The sequence below is a fragment of the Phocoena phocoena genome, chromosome 4, assembly GCF_963924675.1.
Source record: "Phocoena phocoena chromosome 4, mPhoPho1.1, whole genome shotgun sequence".
Taxonomy (NCBI): domain Eukaryota; kingdom Metazoa; phylum Chordata; class Mammalia; order Artiodactyla; family Phocoenidae; genus Phocoena; species Phocoena phocoena.
In genome coordinates, this window is record NC_089222.1 from 56,351,383 (window position 1) to 56,364,188 (window position 12,806).

The 12,806-nt window shown below is 36.8% G+C and overlaps 1 protein-coding gene across 1 annotated transcript in view; it reads right to left on the minus strand.

Moving 5' to 3' along the window:
* TBL1XR1 (TBL1X/Y related 1) overlaps positions 1–12,806 on the minus strand; it is an 87,145-nt gene that overhangs the window by 18,007 nt on the left and 56,332 nt on the right. The window contains exons 3-9 of the mRNA XM_065876114.1: positions 8,507–8,652; positions 6,165–6,387; positions 5,295–5,427; positions 4,790–4,931; positions 2,076–2,139; positions 1,879–1,976; positions 579–639 (exon numbers count right to left, since the gene is read on the minus strand). Coding sequence (XP_065732186.1) covers positions 579–639; positions 1,879–1,976; positions 2,076–2,139; positions 4,790–4,931; positions 5,295–5,427; positions 6,165–6,387; positions 8,507–8,652 — 867 coding nt within the window. The remainder of the gene's footprint in view (positions 1–578; positions 640–1,878; positions 1,977–2,075; positions 2,140–4,789; positions 4,932–5,294; positions 5,428–6,164; positions 6,388–8,506; positions 8,653–12,806) is intronic.

Below are 12,806 nucleotides of genomic sequence, written 5' to 3' on the forward strand. Positions count from 1 at the left end.
TTCTTAAAAGAGAAAAACATCTAAAGCACCAAAGTTCCAACACTACCAGGAAAGCCTAATAATTTTTATTTTAGGTAAGCAGGTGGACTGATTTAGATACATAAATCCAAAATGAAAAATGACAATATCTAAATTTGCAGGAGTTTATGCAGTATTTTCATATATATGTCTTATGCTCTTAACAAATGGTATTGTTTTTAATCCCTCATTTTCAGATAGAGAAAGTAAGGCTCAGAAAGGTTCAATGACTCGCTCAATCTTAAAGCTTGTCAAGTGGGCTGGAATCGACATTCACACCTAGACCTCCTGACTCAAAAATCTATGTTCTTACCATTAAATATTACCAACTCTAATTGCACCAGGCTGCAAATGCTTTTTTATGGTACATTTCACAGAAAACATCTGATGATCCTCTGACAATTAACTATCTGAAAGTCAAAGAACATCAACTCCTCAAAGGACTAGTAACAAGACTGATATTGGATATTTCAAGATTTTAGATGAATTATACGCTATTAAAAGTTTAATTAGGAAAATAGAAGAAAGTTCTAATTCTCATGTAAATTGTGAAGATTTACCTGAATGAAAAGGAAATTGTTGTTTGGCTTCACCAGTATGTGCATCCCAAATAATTGTAGTCTGAGATAGAAAAGAAAAATATACTGCTAAGAAGCTAGAAAGAGTTTATCATAGACGCATAAATTAGATGCCTAATTATATTAAAGCAATATGAAATGTCACAGTACATTTAATTTAATTTTTTAACATTTACCTTTAGTACAACGAGGCTATATTCCACTTCGGGGGAAGGGGAGGAGAGGGATGACTATTAAGCTGTTTAATTTTTCCCTGGTGACTTTTTATCAGTCAACTTACTTCAGATAACAATTACTGTTGTCTAGAAAGTACCAGACATTATATGAGATTGCTTAAGAAACTCCATCGCAATAGTGTATTTAATGTAAGATTTTTATAGCTGCTTAGCTATAAGGAGGCAAAATTTTGGTTAATAAAGTTAATCAGTTAATTCCCAATATTAAGATTTTTAACATTCACATTTACCTATAAAGGCAGCTTGAATTCTGACAATAAGTAAAACAATGTCTTTTATATTACATCAAAGTATGACATATAAATCTGAACAGATATATTCACAATTCCTTTAATACCCTCCCATCACTAATTTCATAACTTTGGGGTCATAAAATATTGTAGACTGGCAGTAACTATTAATAGGGCGCTTCCCTCCCATTCCTGGCCTCCTTCATTTTTCTTCCTCTTTTTTCTACTTCCCTTTTTGACAATATACAGTTAACTCTGAGTGTGTACTTTCCTGTATTAGAATAATCTTAAATCTGTATTCATTTTGGGAGGTGTGGTAAAGGCAGTAACTTAAGAAAATGAAGGAGAAAGAAGGCCATGATTTCAACCTATCCATATTTACCAGTCTTGTTAGGTGAAAAGAGCTGGAAAGATCCGGCATTTCTTAGATTTTCAATTAAACATTAGGAGTTCAGCTAACAGACTGGTTCTAAGATTTCCCATGAAATCTCTCCAGAGCCATACTCACTGATGAGATTAACTAGAAACTGTAGAAGGGAGGCAAAAAGTATAGGATGTATGACATTCATTATGGCTCAAATTCCCAAAAAATGAGGAGTGGTCACACAGATAAAGAATAAAAGGCATCTGAATGAGCAGATTCAGGAATGAGTTGACAGAAAATCTAAGAAAGCATTACTATTCCTATCATGAATTTATATATGAATTTACCAAATATGAATGTTTTCTTGTTCATGTGATTAGTAGAGAAAAACATTACTTTCAATTATACTCTTTAACAAATTAACCTTTACAGAAGTTAAATATTCTTTTTACCTTGTCTACTCCAGCACTTAGGATGAAATTTCCTTTCTTATTCCATTTTAATGCAAATATAGGGCCTTTATGCTGCCCCAAGGTGCTAGCAAGGTTACCTAATATTCAAAAGGAAAAACATTAAAATTACTTTAAGCTTTATAACTTAGATCAACAATAACAACAAATGAAAGATAAAAAAAAAAAGCCTCATTTACCATCTTTAGTCCATATTCTGGCAAACCCATCGTAGGAACCAGTTGCTAGAAGTGTACCTTCACTCTGTCAGAGAAACACATTTCTTTCAATTATATAATCCAGAAAGGGTGTTTAATTTTTATTAAAATATATTCTGTTTAAATCCTAAGTACAGCAGATCTGTGACATTCTCTGCTTCAAAATCTTCAGCTCTGTCTATTTGGAAGTGCCATAAGAGGCCTACAAAACACCCTTCACTGCTGTGAAGCTAGTAATTTTGGCAGCATTCAGTCAGTGTGCAAGCCTCGTACCCAAATCTCAAGAATGGCAGGAACTGCTCTGGAGCAGAATCAACATCACTCTTATGTATGCTAAGGTCTACTGCATTCTCATAAATGCACCATGACTGAAGATGGGGGTGGGGAGGTGGATTGGGAAGGACATCAAAATCATAATCTTATGATGATTTTATAAAAGTAAAAAGCAAAATCTTCCAGAATATTTCATTACGATTAGAAGTTTTTATATGATCCTCCCTCTAAATCTTTTACTGTCTAAACTGTGTGTGTGTGTGTGTGTGTGTGTGTGTGTGTGTGTGTATGTTCCAAACAATATTGTTGTTTCAGATGACTAGATTCTTAAGTATCACTAAATGTTTCTTTCCTTTGTTAATTCTTTCCCAATATGAAATCCTTACCAATAAAAATAGCAACACAAGAAAAACAGCCAGAAGAGTGTAGGCTGACTTTACAGTTAATGAAGTGAGTACCAACTGTCAGGAACTACTCTACTATGAGGAGAAATCCATACCATTTTCTCTAACCTTATATTCCTCTACTGTGCCTTGAATAATAGTACAACAGAAGGACTTGATAAGGCCTAACTTATTCTATGGCAATGCAAGTTACAGAGTACGTTACACAGACTACTGCTGGGGTGATTCAACACTACTGGAGAGACAGAAAGAAATCCTGCCTTACTCAGTACTTTTTGATGCTTTTTGGCAGGGCACCAAAAACAAGATCACCTTTTCCAGACCTCTCAAGCCATCTAGCTGTACAAGTTAAGTGACAAACAAATGCTGGTTCTAGGGGTTGTAGACTCAGTTTTGCTAGGATTTGGAAATCCCCTCTAGTTCTATCTCAGGAAGAGGGAGCAACGTCGAAGCCAACAGCAAAAGCTTATTTCCAGACTCTGCACAATGGAAAGTTTCCTTTAAATTAATGGTCCCCAAATGGTTTACATCACAGACCGCTAAGGTAGGAAAAGAATACTTTGAAGATCAACATCTCACAGGCTTTTGCTTTAATCATGGAAATGAGCCATTAATCAATAGTAACATTTTCCCCTTTTAGCAGAAGATTTAAGTTCATAGTGAATAATAAATCTTTGAAAAGTTCACACTTTTAAAAACTTTAACTTGCAGTTCAGAACCACCAAGCTCAACAAACCATTTGTTAACCATCCTTTTCAGTGTAAAAGTATAAATTTCATTAAATTAACACGGTCTCTGAGCCAAACAGCTTAAGAAGGCCGTAACGCCTTTGACCTACGATACAGTAAGGTCCCATATTAAGAAGATAATTCTTAGTTCTGACCCTACAATCAAATAATACTGAAATGTGCTAAACCTCTTTTCATTTTTAGAATTCTCAACTTTATAGGAGGGGAAGGATAAATACATTGCTGGAAATTTAGAACTAAGAACACTAAAAAACCTTACCTATGAAATCTGGAAAGACTTCATAGAAACTGAGAACTTTAGCTAGTGTAATCATTTTTAAAGATAGATCTCATTTCCTGGAATGAGATTTGGAAGATTCTTTGGAAAGCCCCACAAAAAGTTGTTAAACAGAGGCCAGAGAAGGGTGTCCACTTGCTAAGGAAAGGACAGCTGACCCCTAAAATTCTTGGTAACACTGATACAGTCTAAGAGGCTTCTTAGAATTGGCGGCAGGGGGTGGGGGAGGGGTTAGGTGGTGCAGTGGGGGGTTGTTAAAAAATGGATACAAAGTTATAAGGAAGAAAAAAGGCAACATGGAATAAAGGAAAAGGTATAGAAACTTTAAAAATGCTAATTTCCACAAAGTAATCATGGGAATGGAAACAAACAAAGCTGTTAATCATGTATTTGAAACTGAAAGGGTGTAGCTTTATCAATAATGAAATCAAACTTCCTGGTAAGTCAGAGTAGTCAAAGATGTTGAATCAGAGAATTATAAGATTCCTACAGCTAGGATAAAGCTTGTAATCTAGACGAATGGTTCCTAAAAGGCAGCTGGCGATGAAGTTTTCATCAGTTCACAGCAAAATGAGAAAACAAGAATGTTTTTATTATATAGATTTCTCTTATACCCCCAACAAAGGACTTAGTAGTTAAGAACTCAGTATATGTGCCTGTTATCGGTTTTCATCTATTACTTCATTTACATAGGACCATTACACTTCTACTTTACATGTGATGAAAATGCGGTACAGAGTGACCGACCACCAATTATACAAAGGTTCTACAGCTAGATAAACTGAGGAGCTGGAAGATGAACCTTGGTCTGAGTGCTCAAGGCCAGTCTTTGTTTTTAACACATTTGGGGGTGGGGACTTCTAGTCTGTTGTCCTTATTGGTGAAATCCAAAAATATCTGAACAAACTGACATACCCTGTGATTAGTCCGAGGCTCAGAGAGGTTAAGTATATTAGTAACTACATCCATCATGGACAGTACAGTGATACTCACATTCCAATCTAGAGATGTCACATCCTTGTTGCTTGGGACATCTTGCCCTCCTTCTCGTATACAATGTCTAAGTACTAACTGTGTGGAGCCACTAGTGCTATTTTCACTAAGATTCCATATTCTTGCTGTTGAGTCTCCAGACCTATAAAGTATGCAACATATTGTAAATCCTCATGATATTCTCAAGTATCCCAGAATCAAGGCAACAAATTTACATTCTATATTAATAAGGCAAATAAAAACTAGACTATCAGGGATGGATTTCCATTTCCAGTGTTCATTTTGGGGGGGTGGGGGTGGTGGTGGCAAACACTCCTGAGGTAGTAACTTTTAAGATTAAAACTTGTAAGATTACTTTATGAAGAAATAAAGGTTTACAGAGGCAAAATGACCACAAATAAGCAACAAAAAAACCTGAAAATGTACGTAATGTATTTATAAAATATGCAATATTTCAGTCAGATACTTTTAGGAATCCATTTTAGTTTCACTTTGAGAAACGTACCCTGATGCCAAGAGATCACTAACGGGGTTCCAGGCACAGATGAAAACTTCAGATTCATGGCCCCGTAACACAACTGCTTTATTAGGAGGGATTTCAACATCCCCATCCACTTCCATCATATCAGTATGATTATCTGCATCATGAGAAATAAATGGAAAATTCCAGTTAGGTAATATTACAACATCCTGGAGAAAAAAAAGAATTCTTAACTAGCAAATACCTCCTTCATAATATAGTGTAACTTTTTTTCTTCCACTATGTCAGGTAATGGTGAAAATGACTACACAGTATTTATCACTTGAAAAATAAATTCCTATCTTTAGTTAAGTACGAACATGCTTTTTTCAAAAAGAGATGTGCATCTAAGTTTGTGTTCAGATGGGGTTCGCAGGGAGCAGGAATAGAGGAAGACTACTGTGAAAGGAGGTTAGACCCAAACACAGCTAAAATGAGAAAATGTTTTGAATTAAGTATAATCCATGCCAACACTGCTCTGAGTTTCTGCCAGTAGGGGCTGCTGGTATCATTCATATAACATCATGGTTGCCTTTATATCTCCATGTCAAAGCTTCATTGTTTTTGTTAATGACTAGTGTTACAGATTATATTTAGAAATGAAATGCAGATATGAAATTCACTTAACAATAGAAAAGTGGTTTCTAAATATGTAAAAAAGAAAATAAAATCCATGAAAGTAAATCTAGCTTTATGGAGCTTTAGGCATTTAAAAATCTGAATTGTGTGATACAAGTTAGGGGAACAAGTTGCAAAAATGAAATAGATAATGTTATTTCAGCTAAAATGAGGCACCCCCATAAAGCAAGTATCTTTTCTGCGAAGGAACTTAAAAAAATTCTTCTCTCGGCTCACTTGCTATAGTATGTGCTCCATTCTCCTCCCCATTTGCCGTGTTTTCTCCATTTTTTGCAGATCCTTGTTGGTTTGTTGCAGCTGCGGCAGCTGCAGCAGCTGCTGCTTGTTGCTGTGCAAGTTTATCTCTGTAAGCTTGTTGTCTTGTTTGTACTACATCAGGCATTACGGCATCTATCAGTGACAGAGACTCTATTGGTCGACCATCAAACAAGGTACCATCCTGGATTTGAAAAATTGTGAGAAGAGAAAATCAAAGGTAACACATTTAGAGTAATTTGTATTCATAGAAGTCAACAGCAGAAATGGAAATCTTCATTCCAAGAAAAAACACTTTCAGATAATTTTCTGAATGCATGTAAGAAGGAAAGGAATCAGGAGGGAAGAAGGAACCTACAAGATGCACCGCAAACAGCTGCTTAAATCCTCCTCACAGAGTTCATATTGTTAGATGCTGCACAGACTAAAGCTGAAATTTTCAAAGGAATAAAAAAAGTAGGTCTGTATGATAAAAAAGGCTTATTAATTATATTCCAAAGTTCTGTTAGTCAAAAGCAATATGGAATAGTTCATACAATGATAAGAGATTTGGTGCCACGTTTTAGTAAATATTCAATACTTCTTTACAACTGAAAACTTTTAAAATAGTTTTGTTGAACTCAAAAGTTTCTTGTGATTTGATTAAAATATTAAAACAGAAATATACATCAGATATTATGTTATACAAGCATCTCATTTTACTAATGTTGAAATATGAGCACCACAAGGTTAAAGACTTGCAGTTCCACAGCTAGTCAATGGCAGCTGGAATCTGTTAACTGGTGCTATTGAAAGCACAATCAAAAGACCAACACTCCCACCATCGCCTGGTAACTTGTTATAAATGTAGATTCAAACCTACAGAATCAAAATCTCTGAAGGGCTCGGGAATCCCTGTTTTAACAAGCTGTCTGGGGGATTCTTATGCATACTAACATTTGAGAAGTACCGCCATAACTCACAGGCTAATGCTCTTTAATTTTATCAAGTTGCTATAATTTTCCAAAGCTCCTCTCACTGATATTCGGAAGTTCAAAATGAGTTCTTCGGCAAGCACAAGAAGAGACACAGATACAGAGCAAGTCAGAAATAGAAACAGTGCATATTAGATAGGAATATGCACACGTGAAGCCTGGCTCACTTAAGCCAGTGAACATGCACTATTGATAATCTACAGCAGTGTGATGGGGTGCTCCGAGTTACAAAACACAGCACATCTTTCTGAACTGCCAATTGTAATGGAGTATTTGAGGAGCAGGAGAAAGTATTTAAACTTATAAGTAACTTAAAAATATTAAAACCAATACAGCTACATTGTGGAGTACTATATTAAACCTACAAAAAAATTTTTCAGAAAAAATGAGACTTCATCTCTGGCCACTGGTACAAACTGTTTATCATCCTCTGCAATAAACGATACTGTTGGGAGAGAAAGTGCTAAAAGACAATGAGGACACTTTTAATTTAGTATTAGTGGATTTTTCAGTTATAGACATGAGGAAACGAAAAAATAATCAATTTAACAGACTATATAATTATAGTAATAAATAGTGACGTAGAAACCATGGATGCTTCAGTTTTTAAAATACCTGCAAAAGGAAAGCGGGATATGTTCATCTCTGAAATGAAAGTAAGGCAAAAAAGCTCCACTTGTCATAAATCCTGACCACATGTGAAGATTTTCAGCTACACCAGGGTTTGCAAACTCCTTCTGTATAAGACTAGACAGTAAATATTCTGGGCTTTGCAGACCATAAGGTCTCTGTCACAACCGCTCAATGCTGCCACTGTGGCACAAAAGCAGCCAGATCCTATGAAAATGAAGGCGCATGGCTGCGTCCCAGGCAAACTTTACAGAAACGAGCAAGACAGGATTTGGCTCATGGGTCATAGTTGGCTGACACATGAGTTAAACTGCCTATACCATACAGACCTAGGTAATAGTAGCAAGAGTTGTCTTTAATTATAAACTTCCTTCCAAAATCTGTTATAACCAAATAACCTGAGAATTTCTAACTTCTCAATCAATTATGCTCTCAGTATGCCACAGCACAATTTTCTTATTTTAAAGAAAATTATTTCTTACTGTATACTTATAAAAACCATGTAAAGAGTAATGGCTCTTACAGTTGGGAGCCAACATGCCTTGGCTGTATGACCTGACCACCACATTAGGAATAATGCCCTTCAATCTTGTTTACCTGGTGAAGCTGAAGTCAGATAATGAATGAGTAAGCAAGATACCAGATACTGAAGGAAACATTTAGGAGTAAGAATCAGTATTTGAGCTAAGCCTTCCTTACCTCATTAATACTAACTTCTGCCTCTACATACTGGAGACCTTTCTGGATGATAGAAATCAATGCAGCAGGCGGGACGAGGGCACCATTTATGTTAGACTGACTGATATGGCTTTCTATACCAAAGGTGAACGCTGAATGAGAAAATCCTGAAAGCAAAAGAAAAGGTATAACAATTTATTCTCCAAGTGGCAACATGCTATGTGACACAAATGAAAGACCTCTACAGTCTTTCAAAATCACATTCCACCCATCTGAAATCCCAGACTGTTAGCTAAGGTTAAATATGTTTTTAAACAAAATAAGTATCAAAATCCAAACAAGTTAACCTTTATGTATTTTCCTTTTCACCTTAATTACATAATGGTGGCACATAATTTTCCTCAACAAATATAGTATCAAACTTTAAAACTGGAAAAAGGCCTTTGTGACTCAACTGCTTCACTCAAGATAATTTAGCCCAAGGTATACTGACATTTAATATTTCTGTAGTATATTTAAATTTCTACATATAAATCATCACACACCTTATAAATTCAATATTTTGCAGGTTATTTTTAAAAACTACCTAGGAAATTAAAAGCAAACTAATATAAGGAATGAAAACTGAAATTTAATAAAGAATAATAATTTGTATGCTTAAATTTCATTGTATGTATGATTAAGTATTAAAAAAAGTTACTAATTCTTTGCTACTTAGTAATAACCCATCTAAATGAAAGCTTTAGAAAATGAAGAGTTGGCAAGTGAAAATCCAATTTGATTGTCCAACAATTCTTCAATTTTAATTGGAAATACTTAAACCAAAACATTCACATAACAAAAATCTCTTTACGCTGGCCTTGATTTTTTTTAACTAAAGTCAGTCCTAATTCAAAAGTAAAATTCTAGTAAACTGATAGGCCCAAGGGTGGTTATTTTCTTTACCAACATTATCATCCTCCGCAGAGCTTATCATTAAATAGTAACTGTCATTAATGTATTTTAAATAATTCAATTCTACATCTGTACAGAATGTTAAGAAAGCTTCATACTAAATAAAGTAAACGAACATGGGCTTATTTGGGTCTTGGTTAAACTAATTTAATCCATATAATGTGTTATCTAGCCTGTCTATCCTAGCTGTTTAGTGCTTAATTAGTCCATGTCTTTTTCCATTTTGTGCTCCCACTCTCAGGCTCCTTGTGGCACTTACGAACAGTCTATAATAAAATACTGTGGGCTCACAAATAGCATATGGCTAGGAGAAACTTTAATTGGTTAATAGAGAGCCAAAGTACACCAAGGTTGATTTTCCTTAGGGGTGCTCCTTCCTTACCTCTTTGGGACACCTAACCATTCCTGTAAATACCCATAGTGAGAAGTAAAAAGATGTTACCTTTAAGACTTGAATTTTGACTTCTTGATTTCGCCCACAGACAAGATCATTATTAAACGCATGTACAGTCTGCAACTTAACCTGAGCTCACAAGGAAGGCTAAGAAACATACAAATAAAAAATGCACCATTTTGCATTGTCCCTGTCAGGAAACCCACAACTACTTGAGCGTGAGCAGACTCCAGATCACCAGGATAGGAAGCTGAGAAAAAAGACTGGGAAGGATGGGGAGAAAGGGTGAGAGATACAGCAGTGAAATCCATGAGCAGTGAGGTTGGAGACTCCTGTTCTCAATTTCATATCCCTCCCCAAATAAATTCTGCAGTAGATCATAAATAGAAAAATAAAGCTAAACAGCCTAGTGGCTTAGGGATTTAAAAAGACTTCAAGATAGATGATATCACTTACAGAGGGCCTATACCATGCACACACATATACTTTTATTATTTTATTATCTGAATTAGCAGGTGTGAAAACAGTTACATAGACAATAAGGATTCATTCAGGGACCATGGCCGTCACCACGGCGTTCTCCCAGTCCTACTGAACGGTTAGAATATGGTCAAGGATAAAGTTAAGGCAGAGCGAGCTCCTGTTTATTACCAGAAAATAAAAGACTGCATCATTGTTCTTGTTTCATCTCAGGGTATTAGAAAGTGGCATCAGTAGTGCATGAAACATTAAGACACTTTATTAGCAAGTTATTTTGATCTTCATAAGCCTTCTAAATTGTAGCAGAGTCTATGATTTCTGTACTCCAACTCCTAAGTACAATTTAAATAATCATGAATTACACTTAACCCTGTTTAATTAGATGGTAGAGTCCAAACTTATGTCAAAGAATATCCTAAGAGTTGCAGGTAGAACGACGTCAATTTTTGGCTGGAATGTTGCCTATAACCCCAATTTTTTTTGTGAGGTCAGGTGCTCACTGCCATCTCAAGTTATTACGTATGTGCTTAGAGTGTTCTCAAATAGCAAGAAAACAACCCTAAAGCGGCCATTAGCACAGTTTTGGCACTTATTGCTAATGTTTACCCTAAAGAAGGTCCATACTTAAATGCTCTGCTGTAAATACATGCTGAACTCAGCTATAACTTTTTATTTCTAGTTACAGCATTACACGACAGCTTAAAATCAATATGTTCAAAACTACTCTTCTGGGCTTCCCTGGTGGCGCAGTGGTTGAGAGTCCGCCTGCCAATGCAGGGGACATGGGTTCGTACCCCGGTCTGGGAGGATCCCACGTGCCGCGGAGCGGCTGGGCCCTTGAGCCATGGCCGCTGAGCCTGTGCTCCGCAGCAGGAGAGGCCACAGCAGTGAGAGGCCCACGTACCGCAAAAAAAAAAAAAAAAAAAAAAAAAAAAAACTCTCTTCTTCTTCCCCTCCCTAAAACTTCTTTTTCCTTAGAAATTTCTCACCTTACTTTGCTATACCTGAAGGTCATCCTAACTTCCACCTCAGCCCCTGGCATTCCACCATTTTGCCAAATCCTATCAATCCTCCCCTCTGGTCCCTGTCATCAGCTTTCCTTTTGTGCCAGAATGTGGAATTTAGTCCCCCATCATCCTCTGCCTGGACTACTGCTGTCATAGGTTCCTTTCCTCTGTTCCCCAGTCCAGTACGCTTGCTACACCATAGCCAGGCTACTACTTGTAAAACAAAAACTGATCATGCTGGGCTTCCCTGGTGGAGCAGTGGTTAAGAATCCACCTGCCAATGAAGGAGACACGGGTTCGATCCCTGGTCCAGGAAGATCCCACATGCCGCGGAGCAACTAAGTCCATGCGCCACAACTCCTGAGCCTGCGCTCTAGAGCCTGTGAGCCACAACTACTGAAGCCCGTGTGCCTAGAGCCCGTGCTCTGCAACAAGAGAAGCCACCGCAATGAGAAGCCCACGCACCGCAAAGAAGAGTAGCCCCTGCTCGCCGCAACTAGAGAAAGCCCAGGTGCAGCAACGAAGACCCAACACAGCCAAAAATAAATGAATAAATTTTAAAAAACAAAGTATGTTTAAAAACAAACCAAAAAAACTGATCATACCACTCCTTTCCTGAGTACTTTCAATGATCCTTTTGGCCTTCATAATCAAGGCCAAACTCCTAAGTGTGGCACACAGTTACTTTTGTAATCTTGACCCTACCCATCTCTCCAGGCTCATCTCCCCAATTCCACCCTCCCACTCTTCCCAACGCACATTAAATTCAAGTGACTGCCAACTACAAGGTAACACCTAGAATATATTGTGCTATCTCATGCCTTTGGGCCTTATGCGTTCCTGTGCTCTTTTCACCTATGTGAATAGAGGTGAAGTCCTTCCTTCTGCTGCTCCAGGGCTGATCATTCTCTTCTAGGCTAATCCTATAACTTGTATATGTATAGCATCTACGGGTTGTGTGTATGTATATGACTAACAGACTGGGCTGCCTGAGGATGGGGTTTATGTCTAGTAATCTTTCAGTTCTGGGAAACTAGATGTCACCTAATTATACCAGTGCTCAAAAAACATTTGTTAAGTCAGAATGCAATTCTACTGTAATTTGTCTTAGCACATCAGGAAATCTATGCATCTAGGAAAAACATACGACTTACATCTCCCTTGAGAAACTAAAACCTGAACCAGGGTTATGCCAAAATATATTTATTTGCACTTATCTGTAAATATATATGCAGGCAATACTTTTTCAGGGACAACTTTTGATCTACATGGTAAAAGGCAAAAAGGATCAACTTAAATCTGTGAAATGCTGACGTCTAGCCTGCTTGCCTAATACAGCATCCCTTGTTTCCAGGGGTAGAAGCAAATGATATAAATAATACTCTGTATAAAGATTTTGTAATCAAATATTCTACACATTCACTAGCGTGACTAAGATTTGGAAGGTAGAAAAGGAATTCCAGAGAGGAGTAAGGCTGAAAACCAC